At 37.2% G+C, this 27,403-nt stretch overlaps 1 protein-coding gene across 3 annotated transcripts in view; it reads right to left on the reverse strand.

Moving 5' to 3' along the window:
• The window catches only part of cadm2a (cell adhesion molecule 2a), a 1,030,129-nt gene that overhangs the window by 17,018 nt on the left and 985,708 nt on the right, over positions 1-27,403 (reverse strand). For all 3 annotated transcript variants that reach the window (XM_043250641.1, XM_043250639.1, XM_043250642.1), the window contains 5 exons: positions 16,755-16,907; positions 13,692-13,829; positions 2,410-2,571; positions 1,866-1,956; positions 1,159-1,337 (listed from right to left, as the gene is read on the reverse strand). In XM_043250641.1, coding sequence (XP_043106576.1) covers positions 1,159-1,337; positions 1,866-1,956; positions 2,410-2,571; positions 13,692-13,829; positions 16,755-16,907 — 723 coding nt within the window. The remainder of the gene's footprint in view (positions 1-1,158; positions 1,338-1,865; positions 1,957-2,409; positions 2,572-13,691; positions 13,830-16,754; positions 16,908-27,403) is intronic.

Genomic DNA, 27,403 nt, shown 5'->3' on the forward strand with positions numbered 1-27,403 from the left:
TATTCCTACAGAGAAGGTGTCAGTTTTATAGTATCAACATCATTAAGAGCTTTGGTTCTCCTTGTTGTTATAGTGTCCTGACATTTCAATGAGCCACTGGCTGGACCCCTACACTGCACCATAACGGCTAATTAAATCTTCTTAAGACGCCCTATGGGAGGATACAAAAGAGGAGATAGAAGGAGAAAGTAAGAGAAAAGAAACTTCTCGAATTGAGAGGTGGAGGAAGAGTTTTCCAGCCTGGGGTGGTTTAGTGTCAAGAAGGCAGAGGCATAAGAAGCAGGGGGGCTGGAGAGACTCTTCCGCTTGATGCCCACAGTCATATCCGTTCTTAGCCTGTGAGCATATCCGCACAGCTGCCTCTGATGAAAGTGATGGCAGATGTGGACGCAGTGTAGCCTCTGAACCTCAGGGTGTATCGAGACCCATTGTGCTCTGCTGTTATGCTAAGTGAGTGAAACTCATTCTCTTAAAACAAGTCCAAGGACAGAGAAAAGTGGGTTGCTGCATAAGTACACATGGCTTTTGCAGGATTTATAACGCAGAGGTGATTATATTTCTTTGGAAAATTGTCACTAAATTAAAGGAATATTTCAGGCTGTCAAAATTCTGTCATCATTTACAAGTGCATATGAATTTCTTTATATTGTGCAATGTAGAATGCTAATGTCTGCCAATATTAGGAATTAAATTAAATTAATTCATAACCAAGTCTACTCAAACAATATGATTATTTTGTGTTATAAACGGATTGAAATGTAATACTTTATTCAATCTCAAATCAAACCAAAACACTTGTCGATAGAAAGACTAAAACAAATATGCTGTGCAAAATTATGTTGTGAAAGTTTGGGTTTCATAAATCTGACATATTTTCTTTCATGCTTTGCAAAATAAATTAAGTCATACACGTTTGGAAAAACACGAGGGCAAGTAAAGGATGACAGAATTTACATTTCTGTCTGAATTAATCATTTAAACCAAATATTTTGGATCGTTCAGGCCAGCAATCATTTTAAGGCATTTTATCTTTCAGAGGCTTTGACAGTTATTAGCAGGGTAGAAAAGTAGGTTTAATTAGCGATGCAGATGCTTTCCAAGAGAGCAGCAAAAGCTGTGTTAGTTTTAACAGACATGTTAATGTAATCTCTCTCTCACCTTTAACAACCAGCTTATATTCAGCATGGCTGGTGCCAAGGTGATTGGTAGCTTCACAGCGGTAGGTGCCGTTGTCTGTTTTGTTCAGTGCCATGAAGGTGAGCTCTCTCCCTTCAACAATCACCCGGTCCAGGTCTGGCAGCTCTCCTCCATCTTTAGTCCAGAGAACTGGGTCTGGCCTGATGAAACATTCATTTTTAGCTTTTAATTAAAAACATAATTTCTCTTTTCAATGATGTGACATTTGCCTAAAAGCTTCATATCACATACTTTTTTTTAATATTTAGATTTGTATTTATTTTTATAATTTAGTTAATCAAATACTCAGTAACGATCTTTTTGGCACAAGGATGTGAGATTTAGAATGTGCAGAGCTGTAGGTGCTTCACACACCTGTAACAACACATGGTTTGGCAACCTTGGTTTTGCTTTCTCATTACTGTGACTGGGTATGCTGAGTAGCTTCATTCGTACCAATGGCTAAGAGCTGCTTAATATTGTTTTCCGTCTGAATTTATGGTTATATATTCATAGCTGTTTAATTTCAACAGAATCACATTTATGAGTCATCACATTAATGCAAGCATGTGGTTATAAGTCGCTAGCCGTAGGCCTGCCCACAGGGCAATTTCTCCTTGGTGCACCTTCGCGAAGCTCTTTGCAAACATTATAATTCAGCGAGATGCTGATAAATTGCTGATGCTTACGAGGGGTTTCCATGAGGTACACATTCCAGTTTGAGGTACTGCCCCTCCAGTGGGGCTGGTAAGGAGTGTTTGATCTCTACATAGGGAGCATCTATGACAGAGACAGAGAGACGAACAAAGAAATATTGTTTCAGACAGCAGCATCCAAGCGGAGGAATGACACTCAATGGAGATCAAAAGGTAAATGATGTGATGTGTTGCTCGGGCCCAAATGCTCCACTGCATCTCAGTAGATTGATTAAACGTCAGCACTTCAAAGAGAAAGTCTAACACACGTAAATGATTTTCGTCTGTAATTATTGCATAATCTTTGCATCACAACACCATATTTCAGAATTAAAAGTTGCCATAATTACTTCTCATCCTAACTTTAGTAAGTCATTGAAAACCCAGCAAAATCAAAGATAAAGTCTATCTTTTAGCTTTGTTTTGATCACGCTCTCACAAAACTGGTCAACTCATTAGTAAAAAACTTCAATCTTTAGGTTCATGGTTTATCATGATCCTGGGATGTTGGTTTGAATCTGGACACATTTGTACTCACAGTGGACTTCCAAAACCTGTGTTGTCTCTTCATGGGTGGCAGTTAGGGCCACGTGGTCCACTCTACAAGTGTAGGCCACACCGTCATCATGCCGGTTCACCTGGAGCTGCAGGGAACTCTTCACTGTGAAGGTCTTGCCACTGGCATTCACCTCTTTGGCACCTTAAAGAGACAATAAGAACAGCATAACAAAGATGAAACGTGTTTGTCATGTGTTTCTGAGTTTCACATAAATTACAGTCAAAGTTACAGTGAGAACTTGAAGTATTGTGAAACACAGGGGTTCACTCTTTTTTAAGACTTTATCTTTCAATAGAAAACTTTACTTGTGTGAAGACAGAGTTGAGTTGCATTCATTATTTCCACCCACTGACGCACATCACTGTGTTTGGAATGCTCTTGAATCCTGCCTCTATCTTTGCTCACATCCAAAACAGGATAAAACCGGTAAAAGTAAAACTTGAACTCTTATCTGACTCTCTCAAAGTCAAAAATATTGATCCAGTTCTTGTTTTGTTGCATTTAACTGAGGTGAAATCTCATGGCAAATGAAGTATGAGTTACATTTTTTAATTGTGACAGGTTCATTTCATCGGTTTACAAAGTAAGTCCTCACTGAACGTTAATTAATTTAGCCTACATTTTCTTCTATAGAATTAGGGTTGATGTATAGTGTTGCACACGAGCCATTTATCAGAGTAAAACAGATCTCCTTACTCCTCTCTGAAAACTCCATTAGTTGAACAACAGATTGTGTTTTGTTTTTGTTTGTTTCAATGTGTTAATGGCTTCTGCGTTTACAGGCTTATGCTGCACTCGCTGCTGTCTAGTAGCACTTACAATACAAATCCAGGGCAATTAATCCACTGCATCTCAATGAGCTTAACAAATACTACAATTTCTCATCAAAAGGATATTATTGCATGTTTTAGAGTGCAAATTACTATTTTACTTTTGTCTAACAGTTGTTGAAACAAATGTGAGGACAACAGAAAAAGATAATTTTATTCAACTGCAGAGAGAATGCAAAATAGTCACACTCAAAAAAGTTCTATGAAATTTAAAAGGTATCTATAACTATAACTAATTTTGAACCTCTATCAGTTTGCATATATAGTCAAAGATCTACATATAGAACCTTTCAAAAAACAGGATCAGACATTCACCCCAAAATGAACATTTGGTCATTAACGACATGGTGGTAAGTGATTAATGACAACATTTTCATTTGTATAGTAACCCTTTAACCTTAAAATCTTTAAAATGTAATTTCAAATGAGTAGTTTTTCAAACACAAAGGAAAAAACCATAATAAATTAGTGCACCATGCAAATCATGTTTAGTTGTAGTCTTCACTCCTTCCAAATCCTTCAGACTCAGGTCCAGCCGTAAGGTACGAATCCACAAAGTGCTCGTCTATACGGATCGTTTTATTCTTTCTCTCTTTCCATTTGCTCCCCCTCACTTTCTCTGCACCCTGAATCACTCCTGCTATCACTGCCAAGCTGTCAATCAGTCTCCTCTGGGGGTGTCGCCACCCGCTCAGGAGCATCTGAGCATGCAGAAGATATCATTTAGAAACCTGAACACACACGCGCAAACTCACACACAATATACATGCAGAGAGGAAGGTACAGTTTTATGGTATTCTTACTCTTGGGATGCTTATGGGATGCAGTCAAGAGGTTGGGGGTAAATTTTTATTCCGGATATCCAACAAACAAACAAACAAACAAACAGACTGTTAGTCTGTTCATAAAAGCGTTCAGATGAATAACACTTTGTATGGCTGCGAACGGAGCGAGAAACTTTCATTTGAGAGTAGACAAACACGCTAAGCAATTAGATGTGGAAATGGAAAGCCTGTTCCACCCCATGGTTAGATCCTGTGAAGATTCTCAGCATGCCTTAGAAGTTTCTTTAGATCAACTTTGGCGCATGATAGAGTTGGAACAACTCAGTAGCAAGTGGTGGTCTTCAGAAATAAGAAAGTCCTTTTGCCGTGTTTGAAAGTTTTAGTAAATTCACTTTCCTGTTATTTTTAAGAATTATACAATTTCCTAAATAGAAAGCTTATGGGACCCTATTTACCTTACATTATCAAGCAAACAAAATTATAACAGTCTATTTTGATCCGTATAATTCAATTTAAAGTACTTTACTGGCATGACTGAGTATGTTTTTTAACCATTGTCTAAATACTTCCACGTCAGTTGTTTCTAATAAATACTATTAGAATTGACAACTAAGTAAACTGTATATTTTAGATCTTATTCAATATTGCTGATCTTTGAATCTTTTTTAACCTATTATTAATAGTGACTTTATTTTTATTAACAGGCAAATATAACAGGCACATACAGTAGGTGCTCATTGAGCTGCTTTTCCAGTTTAGCGTTATTATTTTGTCCATTTCCACCAGTTTGACCCATTCCGATTTAGCAATGGGTCAAACTTTAGGATCTCAACGAAATGAGAACATCATCTGCTTTCTACTGATTTGATTGCCTAAATCCATTATGGCCATTCACCTCCATCATCTATTTATTCATCTACTCATCCTTTCATTCAACAATCCTTCCATCCTGGAGAGAAAAAAGCGGCATAATGAGGGTTCGTCGGCAGTGTCTACTTCTATTGTCCCTTTCAGTAAGTTAGTGAGTGGGTGAGAGGGGAGAGATCTGCCAGCAGACAGAATTGAAATTAAGGTCAGCATGTTTTACATTAATATTTATGAAGGCAAACCAGTAATAGAAACATTATCACAGACGCACACTCACCAGTGTGCACACGCACACACACACACAAGCTTGCATTTAATGCACACAACAAAACTGTATCTAATCTTCATTACACACACATCAGCATGTGTAATTACGTACATAGTTGGATGCAATTTAACGTGACTCGATTTAATGTGAAATATCGCTAATTTTCGGATTTGAAGCTGAGCGTTGCGCTCCTTCTGGAACCGGAATGCTTTCCTGGAACCCTGCGATAGCTACGGCATATGGTGAGCCCAGAGAGCAGCCGAGAACAGGAAAGAATAAAACGTGGGGTGAGATTAGCATTTCATTTCAGCTGTGAGCAGTTCTGAATTCAAATGCTGTTTTCCACCTAAAAGGGAGGTATTTAGAACAACAGGAGGCACAAAGGTGTGCAGCTCATCTCTGCCGCCTCTACCCCATTTTGCAAGCCCATTAGCGAGCACGCAAGAGGGATATAAAAAGAGAGAATGAAAGAGATAGAGAGAGAGGGGGAGAGAGCAAAAGCGTTCTTTATCCGATCACCGTGAACTGCTCTCAGGCTAAACACAGTGGTCATTTCTAGTGGATGGAGGGATATTTATGTGTGTATTTGACTGAAGTTGGCTGTCGGCTGTCGGCTGTGTGTTTGCATGGCGAGAGCTTAAATTCAAGGCAGCGGTTTGGAATTTCCTCACAAAAATTGTCAGTTTGTGTTTATTTATGCGGCATAATCTTCTGCCTGTGGTGAGAGACTCAGGAGTTTCTCCACACGTGAGTGGAGCTCTGCAGCGAGCGACTGAACGCCCATCTCATCTATCTACCGCTAATCCTAATGTCCCAGAGACATGAGAACCGATAACGACAACATTATTTCAACAAACGCCCCCCAATCCCCAAGCAGGATCACTATAAATATCAGTTACTCATACCGCACGGCCCTCCGCCATAGCTCACTGTTCAAATATCTTTCATAAATGGTCAGTGTGGGTGTCAATGTAAAAGCTCCTTCTGGTGCCGTGCAATTTTATCTCTCTAATCCACACAAACATTCTCCCTGCTGGCAGTTCTTTCACTAGGGTCAAATACGCTAGACTGAGATGGGATTTGTTGATGCGATTGTCTGAGCCTGGTTGGAATTAATGATCCTGTTCTGACACACACACACACACATTGTCTGACTGCTAACAGTGCGATGATATCACCTCCTCTAGGACGCAACTGCACATTCACAGGATAAGCCGTTTTATCAGTGTTACTATGGACTTGCCACAGATGGGAAAGACACACTGGTAGGCACAAGCCACGCCCATACCATGTTTTGCCACGCCCACAATAGTCTGTACTCAGCTGTGGGTGTGTTTCCCAAATGCATTGTTATCCAACTGTTCTCGCAATTCCGTTTTTACTGAAAGTTTAATTATTCTGTGTTTCCTGAAACCATGCTTTCAAAGGATATTCACAAACAGCATTGCAGATTTGTGTGGTTGCGTGGAAGTACAGCTCTCGACTTGGAGCGTTCCCAGATAGCACACGCACGTCTGCAAGATGTCTGTAAAAGATCTCTTGATCTGGAAAGCATCTGCTGTCTACAAATCGTTCAGATGTCAGTTTTACATGCATTCTAAATCGTAAACATCTTAAATACATCCTATAAATGTCTGTTTGACATCAAAAAGGAAACTTCCTATAGATGATAAACACTTTAAAAAATACGTCTTGCAGATGTAAATCCGAGTAAATGAACGCGTGCTATCAGGGTTGTTTCCCAAAACGATTGTTAGCCAATTATGGTTACAAGTTTCCTCATTAACATGTGTGTTGGAACTACAGCTCTTGAACTGGAGTGTTGATTCCCAAGAACATTGTTCAACTATGGTTAAAATTCTGACACGGTTTAATGATTTTGTGTTTCCTTTTAACTATAATTCCAATGACGAAGGTGTAACCCTTTTGTCATGATTAATATACAGATTTTTTCAATGATGCATCATACTACACTGGTTAAACAAAGATCCACACTGTCATACAAGAAATGCACCACTGACAAGTAATTAAAGCTCTGCTTCAGAAATCAATCACAGTAATCATATATTTTTAGGGCAAGATTGACGCCATCTCTGACCTTGTAATGAACCATGTCCTAATCTCCATTAGTAAAACTGACCAACCACCACATTTCAAACCATTTTCCAGTCTGCTACATGTTTACAATCACTTCACGGTCACCCTGCATCCTATCTTGAAGTGTCTGATGTAGGCCATGTCGTGTTGATCAAATACTTCTAACAAGACAGACTTTACCATCTGAATGACCTCTCTTTCTTCACACGTTAGAGATTATCCAGCTTGTGCGCTGCTGTGAAGTTGGACTCTGATTCCCGGCCCCCGCAGCCAGGATGAAAGAGGAAGCTTAAACAGCGAGGAACGCTGTGTGTTCAAACTCAGCGGCCGGCGTCGGCCTCCCTGCCTATCATAAGCAGCGCTAAGAACTTCTCTCTCTCTCTTGTTCGGCTTTGAGCTTTTATCTAGGCACCTGGGCGTTTGTTTTCACCAGCCAGGACTAAGCAGATGTTTTGTGTGTAACTTGTAGGCACTGACCACTTTGAAACACAGACAAAGAGAGCAGCCATTGTACAGAAACAAGCAGCATACACGGTTCTATGAATGCAGTTTCATTTAGATTTGACATTTTCTGAAGGTCTCTGAGAGGTGTTCTGCTGGTTGCCAGGGTGTTGCTATGTGGTTGTTAAGGCAGGCAAACCAACTGAACTGGTTAAATAATGCAATAAATAGATATCACCACGCTTTCCCAGCTGATTGATTACATTAATTACAAACACATTTGTATTACACGTTTTCTGAAATGTTGTTTAAATATGCAAATGATGCATCATCTAAATAATTATAAACTCATTTGCATTTTTCAGATGCAAATACATAAAGTGCAATGATTTATATTCTAAAAGTGTATTTTGGTTGTTGACTAGTCGACCAGTGGATGAAAATACATGTATTGCCTTAAGAAGCGGATATTAGTTCTTTGTTTTGTGGCTGCTCGTGTGCTTTATGTACATATGATGAAATCACAAGATAAATAATCATTACATGTTGCCTTAGTCTGCCATTTTGTATTCGAACAGCGAGATGGAATGAAAGAAAGAGTTTTTAGCAGAATCCCCGGAGGAAAAAAAGAGGGTGACGATCACTCTCTCTTTCATCTGCTCTGGAGATTTTGCTGTCGGCTAATCTGTTACATGTTCTTATAGTTCTCCTCGGGGGAGTTATCCTCCCTCAAGGAGGTCTGGGGATGGATATGCACCCTTATCATCCTGGAGGAGGAAAAGAGAAACATTCCTATAGTTCTATAGTAGCATATTGATATCATCTTACTACAAAAAAATCCTAGTCTTAATCTTTTTTTCCAGTAATAATATCTAAATATCCTTAAACAAGATTAGTTTAGAAGCAAAATTGTATTAGATAAGACTTTTATCTTACGTAATTTTTTCTTACCCCATGGGCAAATTGGGTTTTATTCTTGTTTTAAGTATAAACATCACTAAAACCTCATCTAACTTGGTTAGATTTATGCTTGAAAATAATTTTGCTTCTTAATTTAAAAAATCTTATTTTAATAAGATTTAGATATTTTTACTGGAAAGTAAGCCAACAAATTATTTATTTTATTTAAATGTTTTAGTTTACACAGTATTTGCAAACTCAAAGTAGACTCTGAGACTTTGGGAAGAGGATGCTGTCAGAGGTTTGGGATGAAGGGCTGATGGAAAACGTCGTTATGGTGCATGTTTTATTCATGCTTCTGCCAAGACACAGGAGGCATTTTAGAATTCCATTTTTAATGACTATTGATTGATTGCACTCTACATGATGTAAGAAGAAGCTGTGGGGGTAAGAAAGTCATAATGCACGCACATTAAATACCTGTACATGTTTACATTCACACACACAAACACACACATATACATATAGTGTTTATATATATATATATATATATATATATATATATATATATATATATATATATATATATATTCTGAGAAACTAAAAGAAAGCATAGTACATATAAAAACACTAGAGGTGCTAATTATTGGACCTAAAAATCCCACATGTAATAATCTAGAACACTGTCTAACACTTGATGGCTGCTCTGTTAATTCTTCTTCATCAGTTAAAAACATAGGTGAGCTGTTCGACAGCAATCTTTCCTTCCAAAAACCATGTTTCTGGCATCTGTAAAACTGCTTTTTTCCATCTCAAAAATATATCCAAATTACGACCTATGCTCTCAACATCAAATGCAGAAATATTAATTCATGCGTTTATGACCTCGAGGTTAGATTATTGTAATGCTTTATTAGGTGGTTGTTCTGCACGCTTGATAAACAAACTTCAGCTAGTCCAAAACGCAGCAGCTAGAGTCCTTACTAGAACTAGGAAGTATGATCACATTAGCCAAACATTGGATAGATTTTAAAATCTTGTTAATGACCTTCATCTTATGATGACCTTCATCTGAGACCAGAACCCCTAGATGAGCCCCGTGGACAGATCACCGGAATCAGACGTGTACACACACACACACACACACACACACACTGGCCCCAACTGAGCCTGGTTTCTCCCAAGGTTTTCTTTCTCCATTCTGTATGGATGGGGTTTTGGTTCCTTGCTGCTGTCATCTCTGGCTTGCTTAGTTGGGGAATTGGGGACACAACAATTTTTAGCGATTATCATTGATTTGATTACAGAGAACATCTTGTCATTATACATCCCTACCATTGTATTGCCCTATTTTATACCTTTTCAGTGCTGTGATACAATCTGTGTCGTTAAAAGCAATATATAAATATATATATATATATATATATATACATACATACAGTAAAATAGTTTTTCATATAATATTTCTCTATGATAGCAAAAGCTTATTTAACTACATGGGCTGCAGAAAAGATGGCTGCAATATTTGTAGTTTAGTTTAACATGCAATAAACATATGCACAATTTTACTCCAATGATGAAAATAAGGAGCCGGAGATAGAAAGAGAGCGAGAAAGAGAGTGTGTAAGAGAGAGAGGGGCATGTGAGAATGTGAGAGGTGGTGATATTGGATTCCATTACAGCTGTCAATTTCACACACACACAAACGCAGAGCATCTTGGGCTCTGCATACTCGGGGGGAGAAGGTGTGAGATGTCTTGCATCCTGGAGACCGGCACAAATTTAATACCAGGCTGAGCGTCGCTACAGTCCCAGAGATCCCGCAATAATGCAACTGCTATTCCCAGTCCAGGCTTCCAAAATAAATGCGTTTATCGCAGTTCAGCCTCACACAGCGGTGGAGAAGTGCTGAAAACTGCGATGACAACAGCTGCCACGACTCACAAACACAGCGGCAGGAAGGCCACAAACACAACAGCAGAATGAGGGAAGCTCTACAGGAAAACAACAGACCGACCAATTGGAGTGAGCACAACCCGAAAAGCAATATCCTTTCGTTTACTTACACCTCTCTACCATGAAACCCAAGACAACCTGAAAATACAAATAGAGTAACTCGCATTACTAATCTCTCACTGCTATTTTTTTTTCCCTTCAGTAATTTAATCTATGTAAGACTTTAATGTGTTGTCATTTTGTTATATGTATTATGTATGGAGCACAAGAAATTACTTAAGTATACATGAGTAAATAAATAAATAAATGAATAAATACATAAAGAAAAATGTAGAAATATATAAATTGAATAAATAAATAAATAAACACTGAAATAAATAAATGTAGAAATACATAAATAAATAATAAATGCAGATATGCATAAAATAATGAATAAATTATTTTGTCAAGTGTTATTTTTTAATTCTACTTTTTTGTACCATTTGTGTTATACTACATTTATTTCTATATTTATAATGTATTTCTATTTATTTACTTCAGCATTAATAATTAAGTAATTTCTTATCCTCCATATGCATGGGCAAGTGATAAAAAAAAAAAAAAACAAATATTAATATACAAATATTAGTTATTTGGTAAAACCAACATGGGGTATATATATATAAAAAAAAAAAAAAACCAACTAACTAATATATATATATATATATACACACACACACACACAAAACAACAATAGCAATTCATCGAAAGTTCTAATTATATGATAAACATCCAGTGAGTTTGTATTTGTTTGTTTTGTCCCTCTAGGGTCCACTCTCTTTTTCATGCATCCTTAAAATGTGTTCTTGTCTTATTGGATCCATCCATCACAACACACATTCATGATGAAAATATCTAAGACTGACACTTTGCAATCAACTGAGAGCCCATAAACTTCAGGCTTTATGAGACTCTGGACTGACGCGAGTCAGAGAGACCTTAGCACACCCCATCCAGAGTTCACAAAACAAGCTACGTACGGCATCTAAATATATTTACCACATGCTACTTTCTCGTTCAAACCACCTGCTCACAAAAATCTGCGTTAGGTAATGCTGTTCTAGCATTCTTGATGGATGAAATGTATCTCTGTTATAGACTTGCGTGCAATAATTTGCACCTGTAGTAGAAAAGTACGGTAGCCTCCACCGCATTTCCACAACACAACCAAGACAAGCTGCAACACAATGAAATGAACACAACACAACAGAAACAAGCCATAGAGTCAAACAAGTTTCAAAGTAAGAGAGGGAGCGAGAATTTCAGCGTTAATGCTCATATTAATCTCTGGCCTCACAGCTGGAGAAAAATGTTGCTGAATTAATTAAGTACAATCATAGTTATTTAAAAGAAAACAACATAATTTTGAAGTATTAACACTAGTAGTAACACTATTGCAGTTTTGTTTAGCAGTTTTCAAGGCTAAACGCATGTTTTCTTGTATACGAATCTATTGTTGCTTTAAATTAGCACTGTTAAGTAAAGCATATATCTACACCTATCCTAAACAGTGAGATTGGTAATGAATACAAAGATTGTATCATTTATCTGTGACTACAGAGAGCCTGAGTCACACGTAAGGAGATCAGGTATCAGTTTCTTAAAGGAATCTTAAACAAAGCAGCTTACTTTTCTGCCGTTCTCATCTGAAACATCACTGATCCCTTAATGAAATGAAATAAGCTCTGAAAATCCTCCCCTACCCGCAAATTCTGTCTGTTTATCAAATGACCAGAGGGACTGACCGCAGACATAATATCTGATAAGGAGCCTAATCAGGATTCCCGTTCGTAGTCAATATTATAAGAACCCTTGACTAGACATTGATAAGAGGCTAAACTTTTTCACTCAGGCTTTATAGGTACTCTTCTTATTGCTTTCTTTCTTGGTTCCACCGAAAGCAATAATTCACCCCAAAAATGAAAATTTCCTCATTTTTTTCCAAACCCGTAAGACTTTATTTTCTTGAGTGGAGCACAAAAGGTGACTCTTTTCAGAGCGAATGAGAACATTGACTATTAAGCTCCAAAAAAACCCCCGAACAACAGCCATAAAGTACGTGCAAAGCGCAGCTTAACCACACAACTTCCAGGGCATTTCTTAGCACAGTGCGTTCCTGAGAGAAGTAGTGATGTTTGATTCATGAAACGATTCACGATTCTTGTGAGTCAGATTAATTGCTTGATCTGGATCACAAAATTGGTCTTGATTTGGTCGCAGAAGTTAACAGCTCACTGGAGGGGAAAATTATCGGTGAATATTTGCTTAGATTTCAATCTGTCCATCACACAAATCTAGTCGTATGGATTTTCTGTCATTTCTGAAGCATGAAAGCTCTGGCGCGCACTTATTGTACTGTAATCGCACAGAAAAGCGCAACCAGTACAATATTCAATAGAGAGAGTAAACAAAACAAAAATACACTGACAAAAATATAAAAGAGATAAACTAGTGCATGATTACACAGAAAAAGAAAAGCAAGGCAGCGAAAAACATATCACGAGTGTGTGGCTATTAGGATTGTGGCTGCCCTGAGTTACGTATATGGTTAAATACAGTACAAAATACAGCAATGTACAGATAAACAAGCTAATCCCTGCAAAACAAAGTCATTGCAAAGACATAAAAACCGTAACGCAATGCTTCGTTCTCTGGGGTTTTACTGTAAAGGCCTCTCCCCAAGGTCCCGTCCACCGGAGACACAATAATCAGTCAGCGTGGGAAACGTCGCCTCGTTGCTAATTAGAAGCGCTGTATTTTTAGAAGTGCTGCAGAAGCACGACAAAGGCACTCAATGCCATCTGCATTGTACGCATGGCGGAGTCAGTTTCTACTTAGAGAATTCCTCGCCTTGCTGTCATTGCACGTTTTTATCCCCTCTCTTCCCGTCTGACTGAGAGGGGATGTTGTTTATATGCTGATGGATTTGTGGAGAAGATGCTACACGAGCAGTTACTTGCATATTTTACCGAACCTACAGTAGGCTTCCTTTAATACTGAGCTTAAAAATATGTGCTTACACGCAGTAAAACCTATTCGCTAATATGAGTTTAAACTAATCCCATCAGCTGTCCTCACCTTTGACCTCCTTCTCATTCTTGAACCATCGGACATCAGCCGCAGGTTTGCTGCCAGAGGTCACACAGGTCAGAGTGATTTGATCTCCTTCCATCACAGGCTTGGTGAGTCCATTGATCTCTGGTTTCTTAGGCACCCCTAAATATTGAGGAGAAGAGAACGAAAAAAAGAAAGAGAAAGAGAGAAAGATGGCTTAGCACTTTGGCGAGTTCAAAATATGAAGAGTAGGTAAGCGTGGATTTAATGGAAAAAGATTAGAGATATTTTATTTATCATCTTCTATGAGCTATACCCCAGTTCTTCTATTTTGCCTGGGGTTTTTTTGTCGTTCAATGAGGTTAATTTAAATTTAGACCCTTTATTCTGTGGTTATTTGATCATATTATTGCAGGGTTTAAAAACAGTAAAGTATATTTGATAAAATGGAGCTTATAACTAGGGCTGTCAATCATTTTTACATTTCAAATTGAATTAATTACATATGCTAATTATTTAATCAAATTAAAATGTAATTAATCACACTACTGTTTATATGTGATTAAGTTTAGAGTTTTCTATCTATCTATCTATCTATCTATCTATCTATCTATCTATCTATCTATCTATCTATCTATCTATCTATGTAAAAGCCTTTAGTGTCATAGTTTGTTTAATTTAACGCATCTTTGCTGAATGAATGTTTTATTACAACTGTTATTTTCACATCTTACTGATCCCAAACGTTTAAAATATATCATAATTTGTTTAAATGAAGATCAAATGCAATAATTAAAATATCAATCAAAATCTGCAAATGACAGAAATCCATTTTTAAATTGAGCCGCCAAACTTATGTAAGGCTCATTCACACAACATTCCCTCCATTCCAGCATTTAATTGAAGGTTTATGCACAGACAAAAGCCCGAATTATAACATACAAAAGATTCATGTGACTTGATTCAAAGCAATGGGCATGATGTATCCTTCCACCATCAACCTCAAATGTTCTTTTCCACGTCCAGAAGCAATCAGCATTTCAATCTTATGAAATATTTCAAGCGCACGGGAAATTCTGTGGCCCACAAATACATTTCTGTGTCAGGAGCTTCCTCTCTGAGGTAGCAGGCTGAGACAAAGAAAAATCAATAGGGAACATTAGTCAGGAAAATTAGATATTGGGTTTGCTTTGATTGAAGATGAGATCAGACATTTGGCATTCAGTTCACAGGCCTTATTGCTCCCCTGAGTAAGAGGCCTTAATCACATTCCTAAGAAATAAATCAAAGCAAAAACAACCACAATGTACTATGCATTAAAAAGCAACAGAGTAAATACATCAGTCATTCTACTGCAGCGTGGCCTGTAACCTCCACTGGATGACGTGCTGTTTCTGAATATTGTACCATGATCAAGAAAACCTGAAGACGGCAAACTGTTGCTTCTGACTGATTTATGTCTTGGTATTTGATATACAAATGTTTTACACAAAAGCACTTAGGGTCAAATTCACTCACACTGCTTTGGTGTGTTGTATTTCAATGTATTTCAGTGCATATTTCCAAATGATCGCGGCAGCTGTAATTCATCAAACGATGGCCAACAGTGTTCTAATCGACGTTTACTCCAGTCCAGCGCACTTGACAGTTTAAGAGTCGATTTAGATGCAGCGAAGCTGTCCATTCCCAGTAAAGTACGGCAGACTGCGCTAGTCCGCCGTCTCGAGCGACATGTTACTGGCTCAGGATTAAAAATGCTGATTGAAAAAAAATGTTGTAAATTCCATTATCCATTATACTGTATGAGACAAACATATGCGTAATATCCATAACAACATATGTAACATGTTTGATTAATAAATAAGCATTGTGTACTGTATATTACTGCTTATATTTCCAAGATAATAATTACAACATGGAAATTAATTGCAACCATTCATGTATTCACAATGAGCAAAAAAGAATAATGCAATGCAGGCTTGTTGACAGAGTGTACAACTGTAATGATTTTAATGGTGTGCGCCAACTAATTAAAATGAGACTAGCTAATTGGGCTCCTAATTAATGCAGAAATATGGCATTAAGCACTGTTTGTGGGCTGTCACAGCTGACATTAACTCTGGTTAATGTTTGGGACTTGATAGAAAGTCTGTTTGACTTTTGATTGACAAAAGTAGTAAAAGTTGATAGAGGAAACTAATTAAACTTCTTTCTGTGTCATTTCTCAACACTGTTCTGTGATCATCTGTGTCTTTGTTGAAGGCGACCGGGTGAATCCATTTAATTAAATCCTGATCCAGGCCAAAGTTAGATTTGCAACGCCCCCACTGAGGTAAAATTCTAATTATCTATCTACTTTCTGGAAACGACAAATTTTGTCTTTTTTTTTTTTTTTTGACTAAATGGTTCAGTGTAGCTGCCTTCAAATGGTCTCAAAGTAACCCAGTTTAGAATATAGAATATTATTTATTAATAATATAGCAATACATCTTTCCTTCAATAAATTCATTCATATCCCAGTTTTCAAAAGGGCTTAATATGATAAAAAAAAATCTGAAATGCAGTAAAAAATATTTCATTAAAATAACACATTTATAATTTTGTATATTGTAAAAAATAATGTATTCCTGTGGTGACAACATCATTATTCCAGTCTTCAGTGTCAAAAGATCCCTCAGAAATCATTCTAATTCGCAGATTTTATGATCAAGAAGCTTTTTATAATATTAGCAATGTTAAGATACGTTGCTTTAAATTAAATTAAATTAAATTAAATTAAATTAAATTAAATTAAATTAAATTAAATTAAATTAAATTGGGAAATGCTGATCCTTTTTTATTCAGGATCGATTTGTTTAAAATGTTTTGTTATGTTTGATCAGTTTCTACATATATACACACATAAACATTCATTGAAAGATGACATTTAAAAAGGCAGAGAGAATACACCAAACTCAGGACCCAAAGTGAATAAAACCGGCTTGTGAAATTTTGGGAAGTAACGTGTCAAGGCTAACTAACTCAACGCTTCAGCTGTCTGATTTAGGATGTAATCCCACACATATCATGTGTTAAATGATGTCTTACCCAGGACGGTGAGGAAAGCCTTGGCTGTTTTGACAGGCATGGTGAAGAGAGAGCAGGTGTACATCCCCTCGTCAGCCAGCGTGACCTCGCTGATGCTGATCGTCAACTCCTGCGACGTGGCTCGGACCAGCTCAATCCGGTTATCTCTCAGCGCTGCCGGAACAAACAATCAACAGAGCACCATTAATTATAACACCTTCATTACTCGGATTCTCTGTGACTTTTTCAAGCTTCAACCCGTGAACACTGACCAACAAACAAAATCCGTGGAAGCACCTAAGAAATACTAATTTTAAAAAAGTGAACATTTCAGGCAATGATTATGTTCAAATATTGTGCCGAGTGCAAAGATCAATTCTTTGCTGCAGGGAAAAATTATTTTACTACGGCTTTCAGTCAGAGGGCAAATGGAATATGGATCAGTCAGGATTCAAATCTAACATCATTTCAGTCAATAGCGTACAGAATGAGCATTCATCGATTTGAAACACACATGCTTGAGCTCACCTACTCATTTACAAACTCGCTATTTATGACATTTGCAGGTTCTTAGTCGAGTATGAATAAAAGTAAAGTTCAGACTTATTATGCTTCTGACCTCTGTGCAAAAGAGGCCTAGGAATACGGTTTAAGCTATTACATCTTTTAGTGTCCATCATCACACAGGACTAATGGAAAGGTCAAAGTGCTAATGCAAAGGTCAAAGGCTAACAGGCTATAATTCCCAAGGCATCTTAAACTTTTCTTTGTTTAATGATAATGATAATACGGGGAAAAATCTGGCAGATCATAAGATATCCGCCATGTGGTGGCACAGTTTAATCAACGCAGACAAGGTCACTAGTTCTAACCTTCTGCTTTCCATAAAACTCACTCAGAGATTTTGAGCCTCATTGACGCTCTGTAACAACCTGCCGGAATATTAGCCGATGAGTTTTATGGATCTTTTTTTTTTTCTCAGGAGAAAAGAAAGAACGCATCCTCATGGTCAGCCATCAGTGTGACCTTTCAAAGCTCTCTTAATAAAAAAAGTTGGTCAATGCCTAAGCCGTTAGCCTTGTCATATCACCTGAAAACTTTAAATTGAATACAGCAGTGTCGGAGAATAGTCCGTTAAACTAGCTTCCAGTTTCCAGTCATTTAAAGCATTTTAACCGGAGTCAAGGTTCTCTTTTAAAACAAAACTCGCCACCAATAAAAAATCATGCACATTGGAGTTATTTAAGAGGGAAATATCTTTTAAATTCTGCAACTTTTTGAGATAATATGCTTCGTTTTTGCAATTAAAAAGCACAGCAACAACAACCCAAAAATAACCGGCATATTATAAAATATTTGTGATTATTAAATATAAACAGGCAAGGTCACAAACGATTTCATTTACGCGAAATCTCCAAGCAAGTAGATAAACTAAAATGAATTGGTTTATGTGTTCGTGCGGATGAAAAATGAACTGTGTTACAGGAAAAGCTACGTGATTTAATAAAAAAATGAGTAGTGTCACTATTTTCACGACAAAGGCAGTCATGATTGTCTAAATATTTTATCATGCTATCAGAGCGGGTTAAAGCTCTCAGCCGCATCGAGCTGTTACTATGTAAAGGAACTTTAAAGGAAGTGTAAAGTGGAACCGCGCAGACACACTCCGGGTCTCCAAACAAACATCCCACAAGCCCACCTACACACCTCAGCCCGTAATAAAACAGCCTAACTGATGTTGTGTGTTGGCCGTGTGTTTTCCGCCGCGGCTCCCCAGAGGTCTGAGTGCAGCTCCCTCTGGACAGCAGCATCTCTGAGGTAATTGAACATAATGAGGTTCATTATAGGAAGAGCGGTAGGCCAGCGCTGGAATGAAAAAAGAACTTGTGGTACAGGCTGTTTTTAATGCCTTCCTGTCCTCTTTCCCAAATTAAGTGCTTTTTAAATAATGGGACCACCATGGCAGTGCAAAAAAAAGTTTATTATTTCAAATGAATTTTGATTCTGATGCGACTACTGCTGAGTTGAAAGACTGAAATTTCAGTGTTCTGATTCCTATATAATGCTATATAACGCATCAACAAATGTCAACAACATGACCAGTGTAGTACCCTAATGCTCAACAATGATGAATTTATTGCATAAAAAAAAAAACAAAACTGTAAAAACACAGCAATATTGTGCAATATTTTTTAATCTATTAAACTACAACTATACATTTTTAACTGAATGGTAAATAAAACATTTTATTTTGAATGCAATTAATTCCTATGACTTAATCCATTACTTTTTAGTGGATCAAAATATACGGAATGTCCGGTGTAGTCCGATTCGCAAACACACGACTCTTATGAACTGGTTCTTTTTAGTGATTCAAACACATACAACACGACCAGCGTGGTCTATTTCTATGCATTTCACTTCTATATTTCAAAATTACAGTAAAATTATACAGCAACATTGTGAAATATGAATTAGAATTGAAAATAGAAAAGTATTTTTTAAGCAGTTGATTCCCTTACCTTTCATTTAATTCTACTTCAGTGTTTTAAAAAGATGGATTTGAATCAGCCCGGAAACTCGGCATTAAACAAACCGAGCAAGCCTTTCATTCGCTGATATCACTGTTGGACAGTGTTACTTGAGAAAAACGAATCGTTTACATGCCATTTAATCTCATTTCACTGTACTTGTTTGTTTTTTATTATTGTGCAGCCAAATGATTTTGACTTTGACTTTCCTTTTTCCTTTTGTTTTTTTTTTTTTTTTGGAGGCGCTGCTCAAAAATCGCCCCTGGAACAAACCCGCACGCACACACTCCTGCACACAAACTCTCTTCAGAATTCAAACCGTACTGTCTCTGATATTTGGCTCTACATGAGTTGAGGCGTAGATGCTCTCTCTACTGAATCTAATGCATCACAAGTATTCAGTGGAACGGAGGCTTTGCTGGGCATACACATACATATTGAACAGACTCTGAATTGTACACATGGTCAGATGACCATTGTTCACTCCACAAATATCTGGAAGCTTATGCTGCTTATTCCTGGGCCCTACAGCCTGAATCCGACTGCTGAACAGAACTAAGATGCTTCAGAAAAATGCCAGTAACTTCTGTCAGTTCTGGAAATGCCAAATAAACATTCTGTGCCCATTCTGTAGAGCGGAAAGGGAGGGATATTTATCCATCTCAGACTAAATCTGGGATACTGGGACTAAAGGGGATATTCTGAGACAAGTTTTTTTTTCAGTCTTTAAGATGCCACGGGCCCCCAAATATATAGAGACCCATTTTGTAACATTTAAAATGTACCTATATATTTTGAAGTATAAAGATTAAATCTAAACACTGTGAAACATTAATAAATACATAAAAACACTGATAAAATATTAATGTTTCTTAAGCTTTAAAAAAAGCTTTTTTTAATTTCAAAAGTAAAAATGATTTTAAATCCTACATATATTTTTTTGTAGAATATTTTGTGTTTTCCCCTATTCACTATACTTTATTGTTAGATTTATTATTTCAGATTTTCTTTTCATTCATTTAAAAAGTTTCACTCATTGATCATTTTTAAAATATTTATTTAGTTAACTTTTTATTAACACATTTTACTAATACTTATATTCATTGTTACATTTTTCATTTTACTGTGTATATTTATTTTAAATATATAAAAAGTCACAAATACCTATATATTTTGACAAATATTTAGTGTTTACATATATTTATATTCATATTATTTGTATTAAATATAAAGATATGTAATATATAAACACAACAATATTTTTTCTTTTTAACATGTACATGCATATTATATATATTAATACATTTTTTTAAAGTAAAAAGTATATAAAGTAATAATGTATGCATTAAATTAAATAAATATGTAAATAACATTGCAATAAATAATACATCTGAAAATACAACAATATTTAATATAACATAATAATCTAATCGAATCTAATATCATATAAAAACATTTAAAGTATATCAATCAATTGAATTCTAACTTGCTCACCTCTTCACGTTGGAGAATATTAACAGCTATTAACTCTGTATAAAATATTTCATATATATCATTCCTTGAGATTCCAGAAGGTCAGAAGTTTGCCTCTTAACCTGCCTTCGCTCACTATAGCCCAGCTCAGCAAATCAATACACGCAGCAAGCTTGAATCCGTGATGATGCTTGTTTATCAAAATATAATGAACGCGTGCTTTGGCGCATCCAGAACGACAGCATTAGACATGACATGTGTTTTCGCTCACAAGCGATGCCATATTGGCACAGCGGCCGAACTGATCCGATCCACACGCATCCACGATCTCTCCAGGGAGACATCTGTTTCATTTATTGACACTGTTGATCTTGTAATATTCATGAAGCAGTTCTGATCTTCAAAAAGCCTCTTATGCACACATGATCACTCTAGCACACAAAAGGTTTGACCAAAGATCTGGAAAAATTCGAGAAAACACAGATGCCCTTTGATTAAGACACAGTTCTTCCCATGCCGGCAGGGAAATGGTGTCAGATTGCTCTCCGGTGGATTTCACACTTTGATGAAGTTTCCTGTCGAGTCTCTAAAGTGCTAATTTTGTTGCACCAAAGCCATTAATTAATGACGCGTCTCCTCAAATTGCTGGGGAAGGTCATTAGAGCCGGAGTAAAGTAAGACAAGTTGAAGAATGTCTCTTATAATTGATAATAAACTCTCATAGCATAACGAAGACACCAAACAAGTTTCTCATCTACAAAACCTCTCATCAAAGACCGCACAGTTCAAACGCACAGGATTGCAGAAGAAAAAAAAAAGACTGAAGTGAAGAAAAGGTCTTCGTTCCTCTCGAGAGCTGACGGGGAGCTACGAAACACGCTCAAATACAAACAATTACGAGTCACGTCGCTACTTAATCTGTGCTTGATTTCTGTTTCATTGGGGTTGGTAACTCAAAAAAACCCCAACTGTTTAATGGTGCTAAAGCTTTTGTCATTTCTTTTCAGCTCGGAAAAAATGAAAAACTGATACCGATAACCACATTACAATCCAGTTGGGATTCACGAGACAGAAATGTGGAGGAATTTCGTCTGGCTGCGATAATGACAGAGGAAATGATCAGAGCCTATATGGAGTCTGACAAGCCGTTATCATAAAGTTACACCCATTCTTTCCCCTCATTAACAAATGATGTTCGTTAGAAAAATAGTGCCATCCATTCAGCAGTGATTGAACAACCATCTAATTATCATGTTTAATTATACCATAAATCAGAGCATGATTGATAAATAAGTACCACCCTCAGAATCGCTAATGAGCTCTTTCATTACATCTCACTGTATCAAACCTCTTTCAGAGGAAATCCATCCTGTATCGCGCAAGATTTAACTACAGCACTGACACGGACAGAAGGAAATGGGAAGTCAGATGGACGAGGAAGCTCCTGATACAAAACCTGAGGCCTTCCAGCCTGACAGCTCAGCAGCGTCAACCACCTGACCTGGCATTTTTCGCAAACTGTTTAAATAAGACACGACCAGCTATGAACAGTGACATCATGCAGCGATTGCCTTATTTTATACTTGAAGGGTTTTTGAAAAACTGCTTTTTTTCAGACCTGAACAGCTTAAAAAACAAAACACATAAAAACCCGATAAACGGACTTAATTGATATAACTAACGTTTTTATGTAGAGTAAGAAGACTGAGGGTGACAATAACAGCATACACAAAAGCAACAAAAAATACATACAGTATGTACCATATAATACAAATTATTCATGCAACAGTGCATAAAGCTGGCCTGCAGCGCACGTTGCGACTCTGCATTCTTTACACTTAACCCATACCAAATGTAAGTGCCATTACTTAAAAAATAACACGAAGCTAAAACTCTGAAATCACAGAAATGTGGCGAATCAAATGGATTATTTATGAAATCTTTTTGATTATGTTCAGGTGTATGCCTTTAATTAACGTTATTACCTCCCCTTTATAAGTTTGATTCTGTTCCATGTAAAATGGTTTAGGTATACTCTGACACCATTTTTATATATATATATATATATATATATATATATATATATATATATATATATATATATATATATATATATATATATATATAAAGAGGAAGAAGCACCTCCCCATCGTTTCCATGTCTCCCAGTGCCCCTTCTCAAAATAAATTCACTACACTAACCTTCTGGGCTCACCCCGGTCAGCCCAGCTTCTAAATCTCATCTGACGGGACTCTTCCCAAGGCCGTCACATCTCAGTAACTCTAACTGACATCTCAGCAGCCCCTCCACAGGGAGAAGCACCAGGCTTCAGAGCGACTTTGTTTTTATGAGGCTGCCAGTCCAAACAACAAAAAACAACAAAAATACAACTCTCTCTCTCTCTCTCTCTCTCTCTCTCTCTCTCTCTCTCTCTCTCTCTCTCTCTCTCTCTCTCTCTCTCTCTCTCTCTCTCTCTCTCTCTCTCTCTCTCTCTCTCTCTCTCTCTCTCTCATTCCATCCATATGCCTGGATGACTGTAAACGACATGTTAGTGGACAGCATCGTGCGGTTTGCTCAGAACAACAGGCAAAAGGAAGATGATAAATTGATCTTGCTTCATAACGTCTCAGTATTTTTGCAGAAGAAATCTATATTGAGACGACGTAAAAAAAATAATAAAAGTCAGAAAGAAATCAGAAATTTTCAAGTTAGGATCCACCTAGTCAGTCAAATCAAAACTAAGTAAAACTTCTTTTTTGTTTTTGTTTTAAATAAATTTTACATTTTGTCATTCAAGTCATTGAAAGCTAAACAGAAAACAGACTTTATAAACAATGTAAAATATTGAATAATTTACATATTTTACATAAATAGTTTTACATATAATTGCTGTTTTTAATAGTACATTAAATATTTTAATAGTAATGTATACCAATATTAATATTATCTTAATTTACTAACAGATTATATATATATATATATATATATATATATATATATATATATATAAATGTATAGTATAGAAATATTAATTTATATATTGCATATAAAGCATATAAAAACATTAATTATTAAAGGTTATGAGATGTGTACAATACATGATATTGGTGTACAATATTTTTGGCAAGTGATACATGTGAAATTTTTTTTTTTTTTTGAAAGACAAAGTGTATTTTCTTTAAAACATAATCAAATCGTTTTTTTGTTTCATTTAAAAATGTAAAAAAAAAAAAATACATTGTTGTTAGATGGCTTAACTTTAATTAGGGGATGAGGCGGTCTATACAGGCTTGAAACCCCAGCTTTACATCTTTACATCTGCTTTTCAATCCAGTGCATCCTAACCTTTGACTGCTAGTGCATAAAAAATATAAAAGCTGCCAATGAGTTTTTCACAGCTTCACAGGCACTATCATAAACGCCTGGGCCCGTTAGCAATCTGCTCCAAAACGCCGATGGCTAATATCCTGTTACAAAGCGCGACCTTGCGTTCTGAATCCATGCCAACACATCTCTTTGAAAATGACCAGCTAATAGTTTATATTAAATCAATTTCCCCTGGGGCAATGGATATTGCGGCTATTATTGTTGCAGTAAATTATGTTAGCATTGCTGAACTAGCACTTAGCATGGCTTAATGGTGATTTGTATTCCGTGCACATTAAGCGGCGGGCTTCGCAGATTGCTCCGGAGCAGCCTGACGCTGCGAACATCTCCCCAGCCGAACACGCCTGCCAAACAACCGAGAGGTAATGTCGTTACACGCACTATCCATCAAAGTGCACAAGCTCCATACGCACAGACGCCTGACCTCAAACACGCGCGCCCGAGACGTCGGTTCCAGCGGCCAGGGAAGACAGCAGGTGTTATGGCTGATACCTTGCTAGGTTGAGTCACGCTGGCAGGGGAATTTACTGCACCATTGGCTGTAGTGATGGGGTGTCACAGTGGGATTTGGGTGTCATTCAAAGAACGGGCTTTGTTAGAGCCTTTCAGGATCGCCTTGAGAAGACAAGCACCATGCTACGCTCCACACTGGCCTTGGGTCATAAAATCTGACAGTACATTGGCCCATTATGATCTGGAGATATTCCCCCTGTGTCTCACTGGCTGTTTTGAGCCTTCGTTTCCCTAGAGACGGAGGATTGGGTGCGGAAGGGACCGAAATATGACATGCTCCGCAAGTTGTGAGACTTCAGAGAGTTCGCTTTTTAAAATCACATTTCATATATGAGAGGAGCCCAAAGTGATACTCAGTTTTTCAGGCCGCTATGCTTTTCTGTCTGAGCGAGGTTTAAATAACGTGTTTGATGTTTAGTTGCAGTGCCTCGGCGCTGTTGAAGTGTGCTAGCGCTGTGATCCCGAATTAACTGCACTCGTCTTTCCCCGCCGGGCATGCTTAGTTAACCACACAGACGGGCTAGCTGGAACTCCGCTCGCCTGTAATACATCCTGAACATAAGGACGAGGTGAAAAGTTTAAGTCTGATTAATAGACTCGAGCCCGGTGGAGATCGTACGGATTACGTGGTACAAACTGTAAGTGTTTTTTTGCCATCGGATCAGATGCTCAACACCTGAGAGTTATGCTGCGGATTAAATCGTATATAGATGTAGCACAAAGATGGCGTGCATAAAATTACAGATTAACATTTTTTTTTGGATTTCGAAAGATAATTTGAACATGATGTTGATAAAAAATGCACAAACTGACGGTGCACTAAAAATGTTTCTAAAAAGACGAGAATTGGTTCAAATTAGGGGTTCTATGGTAAAAGATTTTTCACTACACGATTAACGAGGACTCAAAAAATCATGATAATTATATATCAAAACATCTATAGAACTTTTTAAACATTTATAAGAAATAAATACATAATGCTATCAATTTAGTTTTTATGGGTTTTTTTGACCAATGAATCACACTGTTGCATACAAAAGGAACAATTAAAGTTTACTGTTGGGAATTTGTCGCAGTACACTGAATCCAGTGTAGACAGTGTCACCAATTATAATGGGTTTAGTTGTGTTTTGTCCTATCGCACCTGTGTTGGCTTTTAGGGGGACGTAACCGTGAACAGATGAAGGGGGTCCTGCATTAGCTAAGGACTGCTCTGGTTGCAAAACCCCTAACATATAATTAATTTACCATTATTATCGTCAATACCAGTATATCTCAACACCCCAAATTATCAACCTTATTCTTGTCGTTATATATCAGTATGCTATTGTAAATTTTATGGGTCTGGCTTTTGGTCTTATTTGCGTCCAGCTATTTTTAGCTGTACAAAGCTGCCCTATAGCAGAACTGGAAGTCTCACCCATAGGCTTCTGCGTTAAAGAATAAGGTGGATAGAGAATGAGGAGTTATGTGAAAACGCTTTCACTCCATATTGCATTTTGAGAAGGCGCTGCCATGTTACCAGGATAAGCTATGTGTTGCGATGGTTACTTCATATTCTCTGTAGGGATACCTGCTTATCTTTTGTTTAGTTTTTACTATTCAAGTTAAATATTCTTTCAGTCTTCATTGTATCGTTCACTGGGAAGAAAGGCTTTTATTCACGTTGCATGATTTTTTTTTTTTGTTGACGTTCATCAGATTAGTGTATGGATTTAAAGGCTGATATGCTAATCAATCCACAGTTTTGCAACCAGGCTAAAAACAAATTATGTTGAATTTTCAAAAATAAGAATCATTTCATGTTGAAACGCACACAATCACATTTTTTAAACCTTTTATTTAATCCAATTCGCAGACCCACTTAGAACACAAGTTGCATTTCTTATCCTGTAAAGTCACCATAAAATATCGGCTGGGGAAAAACCTGAATTCAGGTCGGAGGGAAGTCATCCATGCAACTTTTCTCCAAGTCTAAAAATGTGCAAACTAACTTGCCAGGACTATATTTGCCTTGGGGAGTGAGAGAGAGAGATTTCCCAGCAGTATGCGGTGCCTATGTGGAGCCGAGGCCTCGAGTCGGAGCGCTGCTCAGCCAACACTGAGAGCTAATGAGGCTCTGTCGGTAAGCGTGTCTATTGCACAGCCACACAACACTGTCAGAAAGTCAAGGAGAAAGGAAAGGAAGCTCTTATTGCCGTCATATTATGCTAATACAAATACTTATTACCCAAACCTGTGATACACTTGAAACACTATAGGGCCAAACTCACACTAGCATATTGTCAATTTAGCTGACGGTTACAAAAAAATAAGTTTTCCTTCTTGTCTTTCGTCCTTCATACATTGATATCAGACGAGGGTCGCCATAAAACGGCCTTTTAATTTTTTCATTTATCTTTCTTTTGCACTCCTTTCGCGACTGCTTTACAGCCCTGTGTGAGACGAGAGCTTATTTCCCATGCCGGGAGATTTATAACGAAACTAATGCTGGCAAAGACAGAGTCTATACGACTTTTTAAAACCACCATAAAGAAGGTGGGGAAAATATACGATGGTTTTATCATACAGAAAGCGGACACGACAATAAACGGGTCTGGTATTTCCAAGTTTTCCGAACTTTTTGGAAGGGATACTCTCCAACTCTATTCAGGCAGAGCGAATTTTAAATGCATCAAAGGCCTAACTAATAGATTTCGGAGCAGGATTCAGAGCGCAGAGAGCTGGAGCACGGAGAGATTGATACAGCTGAATTATATATTAGCT

The sequence above is a fragment of the Puntigrus tetrazona genome, chromosome 10 (assembly GCF_018831695.1).
Source record: "Puntigrus tetrazona isolate hp1 chromosome 10, ASM1883169v1, whole genome shotgun sequence".
NCBI classification, from domain to species: domain Eukaryota; kingdom Metazoa; phylum Chordata; class Actinopteri; order Cypriniformes; family Cyprinidae; genus Puntigrus; species Puntigrus tetrazona.